The sequence below is a fragment of the Cryptomeria japonica genome, chromosome 3, assembly GCF_030272615.1.
Source record: "Cryptomeria japonica chromosome 3, Sugi_1.0, whole genome shotgun sequence".
Lineage (NCBI taxonomy): Eukaryota > Viridiplantae > Streptophyta > Pinopsida > Cupressales > Cupressaceae > Cryptomeria > Cryptomeria japonica.
This window is the reverse complement of record NC_081407.1, coordinates 565,832,044-565,855,527: the sequence shown is the minus strand read 5'-3', so window position 1 is coordinate 565,855,527 and position 23,484 is coordinate 565,832,044. Positions and strand designations below refer to the sequence as shown.

The following is a 23,484-nucleotide window of genomic DNA, read 5'->3' as shown; positions in this document are numbered from 1 at the left end:
GAAATATGGATATAGAGGGCCTAAAAGAGGGAGAGTGAGAGAGAGATTTATGGATAGAAGGAGGCATGTCTAGAGATTAGTGGTAGAGATAAAGATAGAGGTAGAGATGAAGATAGAGAAAAAGAGGAGGAAAAATAAGATATAGCAAAGGAGAGGGGGAGATAAAGATGAGATGTGAGAGAGAGAGAGAGAGAGATAAATAAGTGGACAAATAGAGATGGAGAGAGGGTGAGAGAAATATGAGACATAGATATATATTGAAATAGAAAGAGAGAGATATACATGAAGAAAAAGGGAGAGAGGTAGAGATAAAGAGATAAATAGGGGGATAGGGAGGGAATGAGGGAGGGAGAGATGGGGAGAAATAGAGAGGAGGGTAAGATAAAGAGAGGGATGGCCCATAGAGAGAGTGGGGGGAAATTGATATAGATAGAGGGAAATATAGATGGATAGAGAGGGATAGAGAGAGAGATGGAGATATATGTATAGAAAACTCGATATATAGACAAGCCGAAAAGAGATGAAGAGAAATATAGAAATATATATATTGTGCAAGAGATATGGAGCAAATGAGAGAGATGGGGGGTAAGAGTGAGAGAAAGGAGCTGACAAAGACATGTAATAGAGAGAGAAAGGTTTAGACTTTAGAGAGAGAGAGAGAGAGAGTGTATATTAGAGAGAAGAAATATAAAAAGAGGGAGTGATGGGGAGATATGGAGAGATAGTATAGGAAGAGGGAGAGAAACGATATATAAGGATATAAAGAGATAGATAAAGGGGTAGAAAGGATCTAGAGAGTAAATATAACTTGTAAAATATAGAGGGGATAAGAAAGAGGGAGCAATGGAAGAAGAGAAAAAGGGGGAGAGGAAGAAATAGAGATAGAAAGATGGTGAGAATGAGAGAGGGGGGATAGAGAGATAGAAAGATAAAGATATATGAAGTGATATATAGAGAGGTAGAGAGGGATATGGAGAGTGAGAGAGATGAAGGAAGAGGAGTGTACAATATCTAGAGATAGTGAGATAGAATAGAGATAGGGAGGGAGAAATAGGTTGGAGTGTTTGTTTGTGTGAGTGAGAGAGATATAGATATAGAGATAAGGAGGGATTAAGACAAAATGTTTGTGAGTAAAAGATATATAGAGATAGATATAAAGAGGAATAAAGATATAAAAAAAAATACAGAGGGGGGGAGAGGGAGAGATAGATATAAAAAGAGGGAGTGAGAAGGAGAGAGATATAGGGAGATATAGAGAGCTAGACAGAGTAAGAAGGATAGAAGGGGAAAAGAGAGAGATATAGGGAGAGGTAAGGAGATAAAGATAAAGGAGAGAGATGGAGATGGAGATAATAATCAAATGACATGCTACCATCAACATAACTCCCTAAGGACATATGATATCCTTAAATTATTGACATGAAATAAGTAATCAACATTAGTTACTCTTTCTTTCTCTCTCACTCTAAACATTTAATTTAGGTGTTATGTTGAAATTTCTTTTATTATATAAATTAGAATAAAATTCAAATATAATTTTTCTATAATAAATAAAATTTTAATAAGACAAAATATATAAATTCTAATATCTTTTAATTATTATTTGTAATTCCATTAAGAAACACAAATAACTAGAATACAATTTTAACTTAATAAAAAATCAACCCTTAAAAGAAGAAGTGGAAGAATTAGAATAAATAAATAAATAATAAAATATCTAATACAAGAAGATAATATTAAAAGAAAAAGTAAGAAAAAAAGATTTTTTAATTCAAAAATATAATTATTCTATCATAATTAAATTTTTATTAAGACAAATAATTATAGATTAAATTAATTATAATTATTTTTAATTATTATTAAAAGATAAATAATTAAAATAAATTTTAAACTTAATGAAAAATTACCTCCTAGTAAATAATATAAAACATATATTTTTTATTATAAAAGATCTCTTTTTTAAAATTAATATAAATTTAAGCGATTAATTCTATACTCTTCATTCTTCTCCCTAATTTTAAACCATTGATTTCAATAAGTAGGTGGTTTACTTTATATAGGGAATGCTTCGACATAATAATTATAATATAATACAAATTTTATAGTGAAAATATATATTTTTCTTAGAAGCATAATCCTAATTTAATTTAAAAGAATTATATAATTATAATAATTAAATTAATCTCAAATATAATTACTAAGTTTTAGTATTGTAGACGTATAAATCTGACCACTTTCTTAAATAATATTTAATATTTAACCTTATCCCCCTATTAATTAAATCTTATTTAATTAATTTCTTCATTTTCATCTATTTGATTAAATAAATTATTCAATTTATTTAATTAAATTCATCTAAACCTTTTCTACCTTTTAAATTAAATAAATCACTTTATTTAATTAATTCTCCTTTCTTCATTTTAATTAAATTTACATTTAATTAAATCCCCCCACTTGTATTTATGCAAGTTGCATCTATTTTAGTTGAAATAAAATATTTTCTTCTAATTAAAATCCTATTTCTCCCACTTGCATTTTCCTACATCTCCCACTTGCCTCCTAAACCTCTTCTAGAGCCTTCTAGATTATTCTAAACTATCTTAATTGGCCTAATCAACTCCTAATCATATCCTTTCCCCAAATTTGACGAAGTCGCTTCTCAAATTTGGAGGAAAGTTTGCTAAATGCATTTAAAGCTATATTTCTTCAACAAGCTAACTTATTGAATTTCCCCAAATTTGGAAGGACTCTTACAAATTTGTCCCCAAAGTCTTCCTAACCATTAATAGTTAACTCAACCTTCCCACATGGTTAGAGACTTCCTCTCTAACTTAAACCTCATCTAACCCAAGGGTCTTGTTATCACTGTTTTTAAAATTGGGTTCTTCTTTCCCCATAATTGGCTATGGTACCTTGAAAATTTTTCGAATGAGGTGTAATCCTAAGTGCTTCAGCTTTGTTCTAAACCTTAGGGGTTTAAGGGTTTTAATTTTTTAAATTTTTTCCTTGCTAAGCACTCTGGTTTCTATTTTGCCGTTACTTTATTTCACTTAAGTCATGGGTCGTGGGATCGTAGGAAGTGTCCCCCCTTGTTATTTACCTAGGCGGTTATGTTGATTATTTGAAAAAAATTCGCCTTGTATTATTCCTTTCTAAAGTGTCGGGTCCAGTAAACGCCGATCAACTTGAGAAAAGATCCGACGGTCAGCGCTATTTCGCAAGGGTTAAGTGCTCACCCTTTAAGGCCGCGAAATAGCGAGAATGAATATCAGCCGTCCATGTGTCGTGACGGAGGAGGTAAAAGGTATAGTTGTCAGAGGTAGCTGGAGCCCCGTGGCTTTCTTCCAGCGTATTAAAAGGTAGCACGTGGCACAAGTCACTACAGTCAGTGGTCCCACCATTCCTCAGGACCAAGGGTTCAAAAGTGGGCCCCAAAGATGAGTCGGCTCACAGGTGGAGATGACCTGGCAGGGACAGCTCTTACAATTCATTGAGACCCCGTGGCTCCTTCCAGCGAATGAAAAAGTGATAGGTCAGCTCCGAAAACGACAAGGCGCCAGGTGTCCATGGCGTGTCCGTGGGCCCGCCTTTCCTGAAAGCTTCTAACATGGTTTAAATGCTGAGCAAGTTGAGATATGATCTAACGGCTCGCGTTATTTCGCAGGGGTAAGATGCCCACTTCTTAAGGCCGCGAAATAGCGAGAGTTAACCAAGACCGTCCACGTGTCTTGATGACACGCGGTCTAAAAGGAAACTGTGGGTCCCTATGGTTCATGCTTGAAGAATGAAAAATTGACAGGTCGGCTCCGAAAGTGACACAGCGCCAGGTGTCCATGGCGTGTCCGTGGGCCCGCCATCTCTGAGAGCCTTCTCAAGGGGTTAAACACCGATCGACTGCAGAGAAGATCCGACGGTCGGCGCTATTTCGCAAGGGTTAAGTGCTCGCCCTTTAAGGCCGCGAAATAGCGAGAATGAATACTAGCCATCCACGTGGCATGATGATGACATGGCCAAAAGGGAAAAACATGGGCCCGCCACAGTATAAAGGGATACATTCGGCCAGTATCAAAACAGAATGTAAAGGGATTTTCTAAGCCAATGATCAGATGCCGCGTGGTATTATGTAGCCAATAGGAAGATGGGACCCAGACTAAAGACAAAGCCTTCAAAATGCAATTCACAGTGAGACACTTGCAAGAAGGCTGCGACCCGTTGGAGTTAAAATATGAATTCTCGTATGAATTCGATTTTGAAGGGACGGCCGAAGCATGCGGAATCAATGTTATAGTTAAGGCCCAGAGTACAAGCATTTGATTTCCTAACAACCAAGTATAGAGATCTTTTAAAAGGATTTTGCAGAAGAGTAACGCAGAGTTATCTTTTGCAAATACAGAGAAGGTGAATCAGTTGCAGAGCGAATTCCTTCAAGCAAGCATCAGGTTTTTTCTTATTTTGCAGCTATTCTTGTGTGTTGTAACAAGTGGAATTATTCTCGTATTACAGAAGCGTTTAAGAAGTGATATTCATCTGGTTGTTTTGCACATGGCTCCTAAAAGGGAATTTTCTGGTAAAGTTGATTATTTAGAAAGGAGTGTGTGTGATGACTTTTTAGAACAGTTGACGCTGTCAACCAACCAGGCATCTAAGGCCAAAGAGTTAGTACCCAGGGCTCCCCGTCTGAAAATTGGAGAAGGATTATACGACAAGGGTAATTGGTTAAGAGACCCACAGGTTGGACTGTCTGGGTTGGGGTTATTTAGAGTCGGATTTGGGATGAGGAATTCTCCTGCTCCTCAAAATAGCATTTGAGAATTAGATGTTGGGAAGTTGGTAGTCCCAGGGGTGTTCATGGATACAGATTTGTTAACCCAAATGGCATTGAATTATGATTCAGTTACAAGGTGCATCCGGGATGTAAATGGAAAAACCCTCGTGGGGATTAATGCAGAAGAGTTGAAAACAGCATTTGGGCTCAGTGAGTTTACCAACTTCTTGGAACCTATAAACTTCACACAATTAGCTCAGGTGTACAGGGCACAGAGGAGTCATCTTAGGAATGGGCCTCTCAAAGAACTTTTTCTGAAAGTAGGAGGGTTAGCAGTTGTAGGGCCCAACACACAAGAGCCTTTTTCATTAAGTATGTTTACCTTGAGGGCAAAAGGGATGTATTGGGCACTTTGCCAAGTTCTAGGAGAGGATGCTGAATCGAATATGCCAAACCATTACTTGCTAATGATTGTTCAAATTTTGAATCCTTCTCTTGCTATTACATTTGATTATGCTTCTTATATTGCCGATGCTATCCATGGAGGGTTGATAGGGATAAAGAATGGAAAGGTGGATAGGCCATTTGGGTGGTATTCACTCTTGATGCACCTCTTTCTCTTCAAAGGTGGTGATTATTTCGCCAATGGTATGGACCTGGTAAAAGAAAAGGAGGGAGAGAAGATGCCGGTACAACTATGGAGTACTGTGTTGTCATGGGACAGAGAGGATGCTAGTTTTCTGAAATTTGATAAATATTTTGCATCCAAAATAAGGACTCTCCTTTGCTCTGACAACCCAAGAGTCCCCAAGGTTCTTCTGGAGTTCTTAAGACCAAAAGAATTCGCAGAGAATATCAAGATAGTTCATAACTGGGGTGATATGTACTTATATCCAGTCTCTACAGTTTTTAGAGTCTTTGGTTTTAGAGGCACCCCATTTTTGTTACCATACCAAGTCCCCCTCAAAGTGGGAATAGCTGAGATTCTCAGACAAATTGGTGACCTGCAAGAGGCAGAGTTAACAGGCAGAGGTAAAGGGACTATTTTCCCTGCAGCTACAGTAGCCCACCAATTTGTAATCACCAAGGGAGGCTGGAAATGTTTTGAGGATTTCCTCAAACCCTACCATTTGTCCACTGCAGTGTCTAGATGTGCTGATCCAGAGGACTTTTACAATGGTGTGTTCTGGAAGAAAGTAGCATGCAGAGGTAGGCCTCATCAATTCCATTTTCCTGAAGACCTCATCAGGAATGAATTTGATTTAGATGAATAGGAGTTGAGGAAGGAAAAGTGGGTGGCTTACAGGAAAGCCTTGGATTTTGTGCATCAATTTGATGCTAGCTATGACCCATTGTTTAGCTTCTTCCCATTGGAAGAGAAGATAAAATTTTTGATTATTTGCTTTGAGGATGTAATGCAAACAATAAAGGAGAAGAGGGAAGTTGTAATCAAGAATAACCCTGAGAAAACAAGAATGATTTTGGGAAAATCAGCTCCCACTAAAGCAATCCCTCCTGGTGATTACACCCTGCATAAGAAAGCAGGTTATAGTGTGCTGGTGTCTACAACAGGGGAGCCCTCTTCATCCAAAGGAAAGAGGAAGGCACAAGAAGTCATTGACATCCAGGACAGCCCAAAGAAGCAGAGGGTGGGAAAGGAAGTGCAATCAGATACACCCCTGTATTCCCCATCCCAATCCCCTCTCCACATAGGAGATGAGCAAGCAGCAACTGAATACCTCTCTCAGTTGGGCAGCTTGGGGGAGATTGCATATACATATGATGAAGTGGAAGAAGGGATGCTAGAAGAACCCATTGAAGCACAGATGGACATCACTTCAACTGAACTCAAAGGCCAGGAGTGGGATCCTGAGATAAAGAAGGCCACTAGTGCCTTTCTAGCTGATGATAGCTTTGTCACATCTGAAGCATTCATGCAATTTATCTGGAAGCAGCATATAGATAAATATAATGCTAGATGTGAAGCAAGAAAGGCAAAACAACCTAATAAAGATCCAGCCTCAGTGGAGGAAGAAATAAAACAGGAGATGATGGAAGAATTCAAAACCATCACTCCTGAACAGGGAAGGGATCTAGTAGCACAAGCTGGAGTGCTCATTTTACCAGAATGGAATATTGCTGATGCTCTGGTGCTGGATGCAGTAAGAAAGGAGACCAAACCCATGGAAGGGGTTACATTCAGTAAGGACAATGCTGCACTAGTCATGTGGTCCCTTAAAAGAAATGAGGATAAGAAAGGTAAGGACACCTCAGGGACAAGTCACATTGGTGGATTGATGATCAAGAGAGTAGAGAGTACAGGGGTAGTAGAGGCTGCTAGCACTGTGCTAGAGACTGCCAAATTTAGTGTTGCAGTGGCTGAAAAGGAAGCCAGAGAAAAGGAGGCCCTCCAGCTTAAATTGGAAACAGTTTTGAAGGCTTATGATAGTGCTAAGGAGGAGATAAGAGGCAAAGATAGCATTATTGCTAAATTGCAGAGCCAGCTAGCAGGACAACGCCAACAAGGTGAGTCTTCAACATTAATGATCACCTCTTCTCCTGCAAGACCTCCACCTACTAGCCCCATCATTGAGCTCCCACCGTCTCCTGCGCCTTCCAGCTCTCAAATGATTGAGATAACTTCCCAAGAATTGGAGAATCTAAAGCAGACTCAGGCCTATTATGCGGGGAAGTATGAGGAGAAGATAAAAGCCACAATCTCCAGTTTTGCAGACACTATAAATGCCTCACTCCTTCACAATAGTGTAGGAAAGGTTATGGAGATATGGACTGAATTAAGAAGAGATAAGGCCATTTTGACACCCATTTTTGACAGATGGAGGCCTAGGGAGCAAGACTTAGAGTTCATGTGTGTTTCCTGTGATGAAGCAAGAGCTAATCCCATTATCAAATCCACTTCTGATATCACTAAGAGTTTATTGCAATTGGCAACAGAGGTGGATAATGTGGAAAGAAGGGTTAAATTGCTTAAGAAGGAATACATTGATCATGTTTGTGAGTTGCTCCTAGGGATTTTTGCCAATCCAGATCAGCTGAAAGATAAGCAGATATGGCTCAATGAGATGGATGCCAAGTTGTCAGCAAGGGTCAAAGGAATCATTGATCTGGATGATACCTCTTTCTTTGTTATAACCATACAGGAAATAGAAAGAATTAAATCACACTATAGTTTTCTTAACTCAGAAGTCAACAAACTGAGGAATTCTTGGAAAAGGTTGACTAAAGTTAAGAATGATGTGATTAGTTTTGTATGGCCGACAGAGGAGACATATAGTGAGTGGGGAGTTAAATATTCCACTCGAGATCCGGAGCAGTTGGAGGGCGCCCCTGAAGAGCCAGAAGAGGTTACAACTGAACAACCCGTTGAACAAACTGCTGGGGAATCTGAGAAGAGCGCATAACTGATTCACGCAAAAAATTGTAACCTCTTCAATTTTTGAAATAATTGTAACAAACTTTCCTCGAGAAGTCCGAAGCTTTGTGCATCCATATTGCTATAAATGGATACCAGGACTAGAGAGAAAGGGATCACAAAATTTTTGTAAGAAAACGCTGCAGAAATATTATCTGAGCTTTTCCAAAGTTTAATGGAGAATCAGACTTTTGTAAAATCTTTTCAAATGAATATCAATATACAGGCCGTCAGTTTTGAGTGAAGCTTTGTGTCGTCTTCAAACTTGTCCTTAAGTTTATTTACTGTTTTCATTCTGAATAATCCAGGATTTTCTGTTTGATTGAAATTGTAAGGCAATCTCAGTATGGGTGTTTTTAGCTTTTCTCTTTAGGAGGGAAATTAAATATGCATGATCATTCTTACCAGTAAATACTTTGGGAGAAACTTTGAATTTTGAGGACCATAGTTTAGTTTGAAGTGATTGAATTCTTGTTGGTGTTAGGCATTCGCAAGGATTAATGGAAACCAAGTTGATGGGAAGTATAGAGATATTTTGTTTCAGGAGTTTTATTTGAGTTTTAGTGACTCTGTAGCCTTGGATAAAGCACTGGTACTAATCGAAGCTGTTTATTGCATGCTTTGTTGATCAAATATGCTGAAGTTGAGTATTGTTTCATCCTTTGTTTTCAGTTGTTTTCAAGGTGAATAAACCCACTGGTTTTCTGGACTGGTTTGCTGTGGGTTTGTTGCTTAAGAGTGTGAAGTTAATTCACAAAGGGTATACCCACCTGGGCTCAAAGAATAGCCCGAAGTGTAGAAGGTCTAACCAAACCTTGTCATATGTTGTCTCTAGAATCCCTTTATCCTTGATGTCTTCTCGGCACCCATTTTAGATTGTATTATTAAGGGCATTGAAGGGGAATCAGATTTTGAGAACAACAGGTCTCATCAAGCACTATTGGCTTTGACCCTAGTTATCCTATTAACCCTTGCACAAGAGTTTACCCCTTGGGTAAAGGCTTTATCCATTGGTTATCCACTAACCTATCCATAGCCTTACCTCCTAAGGTAACCTCCATGTCTCCTTAGACATTTAATGCCTCTTACATCTCCTCTCAAGCCCTCTCAAGGTGACATTTGTCAACTTGAGATTGGACTGAATCCCTCACATGGATTGATAATTTTCAATCCTAGCCCTTGTTGAGATTATTCAATCTCAACCCCCCATTTCCCTATTTTCCTTATAAATAGAGCCCATTCCTTCTTAAAAAAATCAAGTCTTTTGTGCATCAAACTTATAGTAATTTTGCAGATTAAGGAGCTCTCTTTGTTATTTTCAAACATCAAGCATTCATCTCATAGCATTTTAGTTTCATTTAGCTTAAATGCATATTTTTTTCTAGCATAATTAACTCATCTAATATCATTTAATCTTCAATTTGGAATTAACCTAGTTTCATATCTTCATCATCTTGAACATTTAGTCTTGCATCTTGCATTTCATCTTAATCCATCATCTTAGCTTTCACTAGGATCTTAGTTGCATCCATTTTGATCCTATAATCATTTAAATCTCATTCTCTAGGTTGTCATCTTGAGGATCAAGTGGTCTTCCAAGTGAGGGCCACCTTGAATCTTAGAGATCTTTAGAGATAGAGGAGCATGTAACGATTTTAAATAGTTTAGATTCATTTAACTTGTTTTGATTGATTTCTAACTCTAATGTAATGTTTCATGTGTATGTTTGAAGTGTTCTTCTCTATTACAGGTTGATACCACATTCCAGGCATACAAGTATAATATTATATTAATTTTTTTATATTTATATAATATTAATTATAATCAATTTTAATAAAATAACTATTAATAATTATTAAAGTGTAAATAGACTTTTTTAAATAACTTAATGAAAAATATTTGAATTTATGAATAAAAGATATTAAATTATTTTGTATATATTAAAATGATTAAAAAAATTACCATTTTCAAAAATTAAATAAAAATAGAATGATTTCAAAAAATATATAAAACATAATTATAAAGAATACATATAATAATTAGGTTTATTTTTTTTAAAGAAATATTTGTATTTAATTTCATTTAAACTAAATGAAATCTTTATAATTGGTTTTATTATCTATATTTTTTCAGATAAAAACTAAATATTAAAAAATTATTAAAATTTATATTTCTATTTAGAAATATTTTATTTGCGATATTATAAATGATATAAAATGAAAAAAACAATATAAAATAGACATTTCAGTTTTTAAAATACAAAGAAATCCAAAAAAACCTAAAAAATCTATATCTCTAAAAATTTGCTCCTATAACAGCAAAATTTTAAAACCAATTATAATGTAGATAAATAATTTTTACAATATCTTAAATTTAAAAATATAAATCTTTGCTCCTATAACACCAATTTTTTTTTAAACCAATCATAATTTTATAATATCTTAAATTTAAAAATATAAATCTTAACTTTACAAAAACCAAGTTTTTTCTTTAAGAAAAAATAATAATCACTTTTAGTTGGTACAAACTAATTGAACTAAAAATGCATATAGAAAGTTTCTTGGAGTCCATGAGATTTTTGTTTCTAATAATTTTAATTGTTTCAAACATCAACTCTAAGATGATATCAACCACATAACTCCAACCAACTAAATATAAAATAATCTAAAATAATTAATAATACTAATTTTAGATCAAAACTTATAAATTATATAGAACAACTTAAGTCTACTAAATATTTGACAACCTTGTCTTCACCATTAAAGATTTCACCATTAAAGATATGCAATCTTCCATTTCACTGCTTTCTAATTGTCCGTACTAACGATCACCTACTTGGAAGATAAAAGAAAGTACCGACATTATTGCACCTATCACATGCTTAATCCCGGCACCAGTTTTTATTATTATATAAATAAATAAATTAATCCCGGCAACAGCGTGGCATCACTTAAAAGCCCCAACGCGGGGGTAACAAGAACTCGCAGTTTTTTCATGTTTTTCCTTTTTTGGTTACTTGCCGAAGTGAGGGAAAGAATGCTTCAAGTGCACGAATTGTGTCGATTCACTCCAGAGGATTTGGAACGAATCTGGACTGTTTGATAACTCGCACTACATTCCTTCTTGCGTGTCACTGTCCGGCATGTCAATGCATTGCCAATACTTGTAATGATTTTGTTACTAATTAATAAATAAAAAGTCGGCATCAGACCAACTCCTTAATTATATATGATTTCAGGACAGGTTCAATTTCAGGGGAGAATGACTGCGGAGGATTGTCCATCTTCCGCTGGGATTGCCGACGATTCAAGATAAGCGACACCACATACAGCGTGAGTAAATTCTTCCTTCTCGATAAATCATGCGACCTGTTTAATAGGCATCCGAACTCTGAAGATTTCATGTTTCCTGGTGAATTAGGTTAATTAGTCTTTTCTTTTTGGAATGTAAATGGGGTAGAAGTTTCCTTCGTCATAGTTTATGAGGAAGAGGAGGAGGAATAATTGCTCTGTGAGTAAAATTTCACAAATTCCCAATAACTGTCCTGTAATATGTATCTTCAAAGTTTATAAAATGTATAATAATATTCTTTTGTTTTTGCCCTCGCATGAAAAATATTCTCTAGCTGGATTTTCCATTCATTTGGTATAAAAAATCAATGTTTAAAATGTATTTTGGACCACCACTTCCACTAAATGATGACTATACGAAATGTTGGAAAGTGAGGATCGACAATTTAAAGACCGCTACATTTGTAATGTTGGGAAGATATTTTTCTTTTATGATAATGGGGTCTCATTGAATATGTTTTACCGTGAATTCTCTAAACGTTATATCTATACTATTTGAATTGCAATTTACTTTAGAGCCTTTCGAGGGGGCGCTGATGAAGCCAGACCAAGTTTTGGATGAATTTGACAGCACGGAACTGCTGTTTGTAGTGCTGCCATTTGGCCAAAGTATAGTTATAAACTACACAGTTTTAATTAAACATATGATATTTCCACAGTCCATACGAACATTTGAAAGAATGTCTGGGAATGACCGTGTAATAATCTTTTAATCAGCATTTCCGATTACAGTCTCTCATCCATCACCGGGAAGAGGGACTATCTTTGAAATCATGCGAGTTACAAACACCCTTGTTGACATTTCTGAGTACTGTTTTGAATGTGGGTTTTTCAATCCGAGCTCTTCTTTGGTCTGCATGGCGTTCCTACCCTGTTTAAGAAACATACGAAACATTGCAAAATTCTATTCGTAAAGGCGGTCCACAAACCTTACCGGCATTATCTTGGCGTTGCCAATTCTCTGCTCCCTGTTTCTGTTACTGGGGGTCAATTTCCTTGCTGATATCTCTATCTTGGCTAGCTGCTAGCGTTATAAATTCTTTCCTTGACCAGGCAACCAATTAATAATGGCATAACGTACATATTTTATATTTCAATTGTCTACATGGAATAAAGCACGACGTTTCTTTGTAAAGACCAGATGTTGTATGAAGAGAAGTGGCTAGGTAAGCAGAGGAGATCCACAGATTAATACAGTTTGGAAATGAATTAAAGGAGGGGTGGCAACTTTGACTGCCTAGTCTGTGACTCTATTGTTGGCATATCTATTATTAGGCAGACGACCCTATCATGGGGTACCGGTAGATAATCTTATAAAATAAAACACATTTGTACGATGAGGGGGACAAGGAGAGAATAGGGTAAAAGAATAAAAGTAGATTTCCAAAAGAACTCAACTGGGAAACATGTAGAGCAAGGAGGATCCAAGGGGTTGGAAAACCTTATACTCACTTCAAAATAGATGTAGAAGAGCTAAACTATGGGATTGGAAAACTAGGGAAACTCTTTTTGGGCTTCTTGTGGTGCTGGTGGTATTATACGGATGTGAAGTATGGGGCAGCAGCACTTCAACAAGAGAATGGAGACGAATAGAGAGATAACAAAAACATTTAATTATGGCTAGCCTCAAGATTAACTCCTCTATCCCATACGAGATTTCCCTGGCAGAGGCAGGGGCTTTCCCTATTGAGGCATCAGCTATGTTCCAGCTGCTAAGCTACTTAAGGAGGTTAGAAAACATGGAGATACATTGTTGGCCAAAATTGGCAGCAGGAGAAAAGCTAGACAGAAGGAAGAGCACATGGATGAAATAAAACATTAAGTGGATGAATAAATGGAATATTAATCTAAAAGATTGCTCAAATAACAATGGGGAAATAAAGAAATATGTGCAAGAAAATTCAAAGAAAGCATGTGGGTAGGTCAAATAGGGAGGAAAAAGGAATACTATATCAAACATTTCAATCCCACGTATGAGCATACACAAAAGAACTACATAGGAATGGACATAAAATGGAAGGCAAAAATGTTAATTGCTCAGATAAGGACCAGCTCACATCAACTCAGATGTGAAACAGGGAGATCGATGATACCCAAAGAGGAATGGGAAGATAGAAGATGTAAATATTGCACTCAAGGGGTGGTCGAGACAAAATGGCATTACATCATGGAGTGTCCAGCTTACAATGACATTCGGATCAACCATGTTGACACACTAAACATAAACACCTTGAGTAATTTATTTGACGAAGAAAAGATAACAAGAGTTGCAGATTTCCTAATCAAGATACACAGCAGAAGATCCAGGTTGCAGAAGGAGAAAGAGGTCTAACAGTCACAGTGTTTCGTCTGGGTTTGCTTGGGTTTTGCATGCTTTTTTTGCGTCCCATAGGCTGTTTGGCCTCGTGGACTTTATTAAAAACATTGATTCCCTCTTTGGACAGGAGATCAGAGATGGAGGGATAAATAATGTTTGTGGGAGAAAGAAAATTACAAAGGACTGTAATCCATGGCTATGATGAAGTTCTGCTGATGCTAGTACATGTGAGGTTGAGAAGTGAGGTGATCGTAAGTTTTTGTAGTTGGATTGTTATGCCGTTGAGGCTGGTATATAGTCTGAAAAATGATTAACAAAGAAAGTGTTATCTGTTATATTTTCCAAAGGGTGTGATGGTTGAATAGTCTGAAAAATGATTAACAAAGAAAGTGTTCTTTGTTATATCTTCCAAAGGGTGTGATGGTTGAGTATAAGTCCTTGCCAAGTTATTTGTTATATAGTCTGAAAAATGATTAACAAAGAAAGCGTTATTTGTTATATCTTCCAAAGGGTGTGATGGTTGAGTATAAGTCCTTGCCAAATTTGATTTGATTAAATGATAAAATGTTAGTGCACGTGGCTGCTAAGATTGTTTGCCCTTTATTGGATCCCTGATCTTTGTGACTGCATCAAATGGCCTAGTTGACCTGTGAAGTACGTGGATATCCCGCTGAAATTATCATTAACAGAGGTTTTTTTACAAGGTCTTATTGCTTCCAAGTTCTATGCCTTTTTGGAACAACATTAAAGGATTCACAGCCATTTTATAATCCTTATGCAAGAATTGACATACTTATTTACACACATGCATTCATTGCATTTTTTAATTAATGCCCCAAACTTGCTACTAAGTCCATACGATTGCTTAATCAATCCATAAAACCATTGTGCAAGCAAGAGTGTGTGTATGTGGGGTTAATTCAAACACATAGATGCTGAGAGGAACAAGAGTTATGCTTGCAAACGGCATATCATACTTAGATAAAGCTGAATCTTACCTACTTGTGGTATGGATTTTTATTGAATTTGCAAGAAAATAACATAAACAAATGAAATAAACAATACCACATGAAAGACTATCAACCTATGAGATTTATCTTTGAAAAATCCAATGTGGGAAGAAAAAGCCAGCAAGATACTCTATCAAAATCAGTTATACAAGCTTCCTTCCTTCACGAGAACCTCTAGAACACCTTCCTAGCATCCTACCCTATCACTTGCACCTAGTGACCTACATGACCACAAATATTCCAGTTATCCATAGATTCCATGGCAATAAACTACAATGACAATATCAAGAATTGCAAAAGGGTTACAATAAAATTGAGTTAATTAGAGTTCTCTCCGCCTTCACAAATCTTTTCTTCTCCATTTTTCTACCCCAAATACCTCAATGTATGTATTTATAGGAGAGGTTAGTTAGATTATTGATCAAGAGGCAGAGTAAAGTTTCATACTTCTCAGACAGCTCTTCAGCTTTGCTATTTTGTCCTATATGGGATGATTGTGACGTGGTTGAACCTGTCGCACGTGCCTTTTTCTATTAGTGATCCATTCAATCTTAATTGAGCCTTTAAAACAAATTCAACTCCTGTTGCATCTTAAAACAAAATTTGAGCCTGAGTGTATCTGTCATAAATACAAGTACCGACAATCTTTAGAAGGCCATACCTTTGGCATATAGTCTCAAAACGAGTTGCTTTTATTTGTTTTGAGTTATTCTAACTTTTCAAGAGGAATCCAAATGTGTAAAAACATCACATTTTAGATGACTCCCTCATATGCTATTTTGGACCCTGCAACAAAATTGCCTTTTCATGCTCCTAACAGTCTACTATATCTGATCGTTTACCTGATAATTTTCAAATTACTGCTAGTCTTATTTTCATTTTGAGTTGGTCTAACGTGTACATGGTGGTCTTCTTATGTCAGTGCTTGTGTTCTTGGTTGCAATATAGATAACATTTTGAGCGATTCTCGCTTACTAATGGCCAGGTTGGAATAATTAAAAATACATCAGTATTTCAAGGAATGTAATAAAGCTACATATATTCTAGAAAATGGGATGTTTGTCAGTATAATTTTTTTTTTCTCCATGAGTGATTTAGCAGATGCTTGGGAAGGACTCTACTTTTCTGGATCTAGTTAGCCTTGTAGGGCAATCCAATAACAATTTTTAAAGTTGATTGGGTAGAGATTTTGATATCTCCTTGATTGTCATTGCACTGATGGCAATCATTGGAATTGTGAATCTCTCATTGGAAGTAATAGTGGCACCCAATGAAGTGCGGCTTTAAGTTGGATGCCCTCCTCTCTCCTTGATAGGAGGAATGAGCAGACAATTTATTATTTTGTAATCGTCTATAATCAAAGGTGGTTTTGTTTTATGGTCTGAGGCACCAAGTTGCAGTTGAGGATCAATTATGGAAAATCAAATGAAGCAGGAACTTTCAGGATTCACCCAATGGAGGAGACATGCAAGGGATCCTAGAGCTCTCATTTACCATTAAAAAATAACAATCAAGGGTTGTATGTGGATGTGAAGCTATTAACAGTCTTTAATGTAATCAAAGCATTTGGAGGTTACGATTGGAGGAAGAGGTGGAAAGTTGTCATGTAGCAATTTCCTCTGTTCATTGTTATTAAATAGGCAGAATTATATTGTAATAAGGGGTAGAAGTTGTAATTTTCATCTCTCTTTTATTCTCTTTGATGCCAGGGTTTGGATGGGAATGCACAATAATGCTTGCATGTATCCAAATTTGGATAAAAGTGTTTGTCAGATTTCAGCTGTTCCATTATGTTAATCACTTACCCATCTCAATTGACATCAGCAAACAGGATCTTCTAATCTACAGTATTTTTCCTGAGCTACCAAATTGAAAATACAGTTTTTTTGAATCAAATCCGTCCAGATCTATATTTTTGGAACAATTGAATTTATCCAGTTTTGTAAGGTCTTTTCGATTCCTTAAAAAATTCTGGATTTCCCATTTTTTTTTTGACATCCTGAATGAGCAAAAAATTTCAAATCTGGTAGCTAACTTTCCCTTATTGTGGAGTTATCCATGTGGTCTTTTGCATTTCAGTCTACCTGGGGTTTCTCCCTTTCTCATATTTTCCCTTTTTTTCCTTTTTATTTTCTTGCTCCTATGGTACTTCCAGGGTAAAGTTACACACAAATACAAATTCCCCATCATATGAGGGAGTTTCCTCTCTCAAATGTGCGGGGAAATCACAATAATGTTCATGGTGAATTCCTTACATACGGTAACAGAACTTGCTGCTGTCCCTTAGGCGAGCCTCACTTTTTCTTTTTAGAGGATAGAGACAATAAATTCAAATGTTTGCAATACCCATAGGTCAAATTCTGATTCCTTAATTACAGAAATTTGTATTTTCTTATTCTAGGTCTCAAAATGATTTTTATGATTGTTCTCTTATGATCCATAACTTTTGGTCTTTCATATCGCATATTTTGAGTGAATTCTGTGTGTGTTGATTGGATTGATGTATATGACTTGTTTATTTATATTTTAAAGTTTTTATCTTTTTTCTTGGAGTTTTGCTATTGGTGCTGATGGTAGAATGCACATATTTCAGGTATTATGAAGGTTGTGACATCAACTTTTGAGAATCATGCTGTTGATGTAGAAGATAAATCACTCCTTTCAAAGAAATCAATAGAGGGTTCTGTGTCTGGAGCAGCTGCAAAGGAAGGTATTGACGTTGTTCTAAGGATATTGGAAATGTGCCTTTGGATATAGCCTAAGTTGCATACACACACATACATATATATACATATGTATAAACAAATACATATACATATATATATATATATATAAACATATAGATATACATATATAAAAACATATACATACATATACACACACACATATACATACATATATATGTACATATATATATGTATGTATATATTGTTAATTTTGTGCCTTAGATCAGTAATCAGATTTATGTCTTTTAATTATGCCCTAGTTTGTTAATCAGATTTGTAATATTTTATTAAACCATAATTCAGTAAACTCAGAAATGAAACAAGTAAACAAGAGACAAACGCAAATACCCTGGGAAAACCTCCAAGGAAGAAAAACCCAGCATTAAAGACCCACAGGTCAGATTATATATTCTCTCTTAATTGCACAAATACAATACTTAGCTTGCTTCTCCAGATCTGATCCCTTTTGTATGTCAGATCTGCACTTCTAAGCACTTCAAGTCTGCACCAAAAGAGGCCTATATCCTCTTGGACAAGTTCGCACAATCCTTGGATAAATTCGCACTTTTATAAGCAGAGCTAATTCGCTGATTGCATTGATTGCTCAGTTGTGTTTGCACTTTAACTTTATTTATATGGATCTTTTGACCAAGGTCGGCCTCAATCCTTTTTGGTGCCAATTTATATTTTGTGGCGTGAGTCCTTTTTGGTGTAGCGTGGAGGATGGGGCTGGACTTGTCTTGGGGCCACGCTACCCCTTAAAGATAGGACCCAGTCCTAAATGGGTTCGGATGTTGCCTTAAGGCAATCCGAACCCATCTTTCCCTAGTTATAAACAACACTCCCTCTTAACTAGGGAAGAAGAGAATACATAATCTGAACCTTTAGAGTTCCATCTAGCGCACAAGCATAGAATGGATCTAGCACACAAGCATAGAATTACATCTTCCACCTAGCACACAAGCATAGGATGGTTCTAGCACACAAGCATAGAAAGTGTAATACACAAGTGGGTCTTTACATAATTACAATTTTCCATCTAGCACACAAGCATAGATTGGACAAAATTCATTCTTGCACACAAGCAAAGAATGATCAAGGTGCTGCAAATAGAGTCACTGAGATTGGAGCTCCCTCTCAATCAGGGTTCCGTTTTCCACAATACCAAGTTTGTCTCTGAAGTATTCGAACTTCACTCTGGATAAGGGTTCGGTAAGGATATCTGCATCCTGTTCATCTGTGCTAATATATTTTAGCTGAATGGTGCCTTTTTGCACCTCTTTGCACAATATCCCATAGTATCCATCTTGTAATGCCTGTGGAGGATGACTTCAAACTTTAACATGCATACTTACAAGTCATGAATACATACACAGTTTATTCATGCACAATATCCCATAGTATCCATCTTGTAATGCCTGTGGAGGATGACTTCAAACTTTAACATGCATACTTACAAGTCATGAATACATACACAGTTTATTCATGCACATCATGGAGTCTTTCCATGCCATCGATCACGCATATCCATCATTCATTGTCTTTACCTTAGTCTTCTCCCAAAGAAGAATGTAACATCATAATCTTCCATCTTGCACACAAGCAAGAAATGGAATAGACATAATCAGAATATTGTAGTCTTCCATCTTGCACACAAGCATAGAATGGAACTACATAACATAGTCTTCCAGCTCGCACACAAGCATAGACTGGATCCACCTTACATTGCTTGCAGAGGGTGGAGAGGATCTTTTCTACCATCTTACATTGCCCGCAGAGGATGGTTGATACAACACAATGTATCACAGAGGTTGAGACTCCCTCTCAACCAAGGCGGTGTTCTCCACAGCTCTAAGTCTATCTCAAGCTTCAAGAGACTTGGTGAGAACATCTGCAACATAGGATTGTCCTGCCATAAAACACGGAATTGTCAGACATCAATATACAACCCTGATAATAAATCAAAATAGCACAAGAAGAATTTTGAGAAACCACACTGCTTCTCTTGATGCAACACTTGCAACAATGTATTTATTTACAGTAATACTTAATGCAACTGAGGACTGTCCCTGTAGGTCCAAGAGATTGTAGTGGGTGAATGCTTGAAGAGTTTTCCTTGTCCGTAACATTTCTTGACCAATCTGAACTTAAGCAGCTTCAGCCCATAATCAACTGTGCCTCGCAAGTATCTTAGGATGTGCTTGGTTGCAACACGATAAACATGTTTGGGCAAGCTCATGAACTGACTGAGAGCCTTCACTGCAAGGCATATGTTTGGTCTAGTGTTAACTAGATACATCAGTGATCCAATCAACTGCTTGAACTCTGATGGATCTGCAAAATCAGAGTTAGCTGCAGAAACACTTAACTTCTTTAAGTTAGATTCCATAGGAGTAGACATGAGTTTACAATCCATCATTCTAAATCTTTTCAAAATATCAATAGTATACTTTCCTTGACTTCGAAAAATTTCGTTAGACCTTTGCCATACTTCTAGACCTAGAAAATAATGCATGAAACCTAAGTATTTCAAATTCTGAAGCTAGTTCTTTCTTACATCTAATGATAAGTTCATCTTTACTAGTAAGAAATGAATCATCCACATATCGAACTATAATTAGCATTTCATCATTGGATGACTTAAAGAGATGTTAGAGTCAGCGTCATTTTACAAAATTCTAAACTTAACAAGTATTCTTTCATACCAAGCACGAGAGTCCTGTTTGAGGCCATACAGGACTTTCTTCAATCTGCACACCTGAATCTCATAACCCCTAAGATATACCAAAATAGCTGGAACTCCCTCTCAGCAGCAGCTGTGTCCAATCACAGCTTCCAAAGTACTTGAACTTCCTTTGAGTGTATGCCCATCCCAATAATTTCCCTTGAAGATTTGGTATGCCCTGTTTTAGAAGCATTCCAAGCCACTGAAAGATCCAATCAATTTCCTGTACTCCGGGATAGGAAATCATACTCTATGATGAAATTGAAAAATGCTTGACTCAAGAAAAGAATTACATGCTAATACTCATAATAAAAGGTAATCAACCAACATAGGTTAGAGTATACCAACTCAGAAGGAGGCGCTCCTCTTTAACTTCTGCACAATCAATCTTTTATGTTAATCTCAAGGATCCTGTCCATCTATCTTTCAATAAGGTGGACCCATAGCACAATTGTTGAGATAAGATGAGGATAAATTCCATCAAAATATTACACAACAAGATTGCCAATAAATGTTATCGATAGAAAACGAAAATCCTAAGAAATCAACAATACATTCTAACTTCTACTATGTAGGAAAGAGCATCATCATAACCAATTAATTGAAATCAACCTGTCATGCAGTTATTTTAACAGATAACTGACACATAATAAAACTGCATTTGTCACAACATTTAATGACATGAGCTCAAATGCAACATGGATGATATTAGGATGTTAACTCGGGATAACACAGGCACAAACTTGCTTGCAGACCTACAAGGATAAACACCCATCACAGGGAACCTCAAAACATGATTGGCCCAACATGGGTTAATTCAAAGAGAATATCATTTTCCTTTCACACAACCCAACAAGGGTTTTTCAAAACTAAGTAAACACAAACCCATAAGAAGCAAATGAAACCCTTATTATTACAACTTGACAAAGAAACCCCTTATAAACAAATTGACAAAGTTATTCAACAGGAATACTTAACCTTCAATTATCATAAAGTCTCTCATCACAAAGTTAATAAAGAATTAAGAAAAATACACCTGTTGATGTTTAGATAACACTGACACTGGAACCGAAAGCTTCCCCAAAGGAAACTATCTTTGTAGTCTATCTTCAAAAGCCATAATTTGCAATTTCCTCTTGATGTGCCTTAGCACAGTCAGCTAGGGTTTGAAGATTGGTGGGAATACAACTGATTTTGTTAGCAATCCAAAAATAGCAGTTGCATGTCTAGTAGCAAATAAATCTACCATACCATCAAAGATTCAATCATTATTAAAATTGGATCAGATCACAACAAGGGTTAAGAATCATGAAATATATACCAATCTAGGGTTTAGACCAATTCTGAAAATCAACAACTCTGAAGGTTTGAATAAGGTAATAACTCCATAGTATACACTTTGCATTCAAGAGATCACTTTGCATTCAAGAGATTTGAAAATCTGAAAGGAGAAATATCAGTTACTTCCTTCTTTGGTTCTTCACTCGAATCTCCATAATGAATTAAAGAGTGACTCCTTGATGAGGACCTGATGATGCCCTCTAACTTCACCCCTGTCATTATCTTAATAAAAGACGAGCAACAACTTGAAGGTAAGAGCTTACTGAAATCTGAGGGTTAGTATAACCTTAGCTCTGATACCATGTTAATTTTGTGCCCTAGATCAATAATCAGATTTATGTCTTTTAATTATGCCCTAGTTTGTTAATCAGATTTGTAATATTTTATTAAACCATAATTCAATAAACTCAGAAATGAAACAAGTAAACAAGAGACAAACGCAAATACCCTGGGAAAACCTCCAAGGAGGAAAAACCCAGCATTAAAGACCCACAGGTTAGATTATATATTCTCTCTTAATTGCACAAATACAATATTTAGCTTGCTTCTCCAGATCTGATCCCTTTTGTATGTCAGATCTGCACTTCTAAGCACTTCAAGTCTGCACCAAAAGAGGCCTATATCCTCTTGGACAAGTTCGCACAATCCTTGACAAGTTCGCACAATCCTTGGATAAATTCGCACTTTTATTAGCAGAGCTAATTCGCTGATTGCATTGATTGCTCAGTTGTGTTTGCACTTTAACTTTATTTATATGGATCTTTTGACCAAGGTTAGCCTCAATCCTTTTTGGCGCCAATTTATATTTTGTGGCGTGAGTCCTTTTTGGTGTAGCGTGGAGGATTGGGCTGGACTTGTCTTGGGGCCACGCTACCCCTTAAAGATAGGACCTAGTCCTAAATGGGTTCGGATTGCCACGCTACACCTTAAAGATAGGACCCAGTCCTAAATGGGTTCGGATGTTGCCTTAAGGCAATCCGAACCCATCTTTCAACAATTACAAAGATGCTTATAAAAGAACGCGAAGTTTCCATGAAAGCGCAAAGTCTTCTGCTGCTTCCCCGAGACGGGAATGTAGAAACCAAAGCTCGAAGCCTTCACTCTTCTACTGTCCTATCTACCTTCCAAAATGATTAGTATGATAACAATGTACAACTTACAACAACTCAAAGTTTGTCAATATAATGCACTCCTAAACTACTAAGAATAGGAACAATTACAAACACAAAGTCTTGTAACTTTTCTCTATTATGAACACTTAATTATTCTGATTTAATCTTCAATATTTGCAGCACAAAGTCTACAGGAAATTAGATTAAAGTTCTTTCCAACAACCTTACTAGAATCTCAAGTATATGGAGAAAAATATATCACCGTAACATAAGAACACAATGAATATATGAACAAAGCCTCAACACAAAGTCTGAAACTCAAATGTCTAATTTATATTGCTTGAGAGTCCAATTTACAATTATAAAACACAAAGTCTTTATTGCTGTAAATTTTTGTAGAGTTTTCTTGCTTGCTAAAAAAGATAAAAGATACATAGAGCACCCTCCAATATATAAGAGAGGGACTAAGAGGAAAAAGTGGGAGAAGTCCAACTAACTAAGATTTATTCCAAATTACAGTCTTACTGTCTTTCGACTTGTAATTTGTTTACATGTAATTACAAGTTACAAGAATGCAAGTTATGTGACTACTTGCAATTACAATTTTTGACATTACATGTAATTTGTCAAAGGGAAATTACAAATGCATAATTGAAACTAATCGAAGTGTTCGAGACACAACTTTATTTACATCGTCCCCTGTCT

General features: G+C 36.3%; 1 protein-coding gene across 4 annotated transcripts in view; it reads left to right on the top strand.

The window, feature by feature from the left end:
* Positions 1-11,186: 11,186 nt before the first annotated feature.
* Positions 11,187-23,484, top strand: part of LOC131075665 (protein CHROMATIN REMODELING 20) — a 187,619-nt gene continuing 175,321 nt past the window's right edge. For 2 of the 4 annotated variants that reach the window (XM_058012510.2, XM_058012507.2), the window contains exons 1-2: positions 11,187-11,530; positions 17,469-17,585. In XM_058012510.2, coding sequence (XP_057868493.1) covers positions 17,474-17,585 — 112 coding nt within the window. In that variant the 5' untranslated portion in view covers positions 11,187-11,530; positions 17,469-17,473. Of the gene's footprint in view, positions 11,531-17,468; positions 17,586-23,484 lie in introns of those variants that run through there. The other 2 variants (XM_058012508.2, XM_058012509.2) reach the window with 2 other exon arrangements.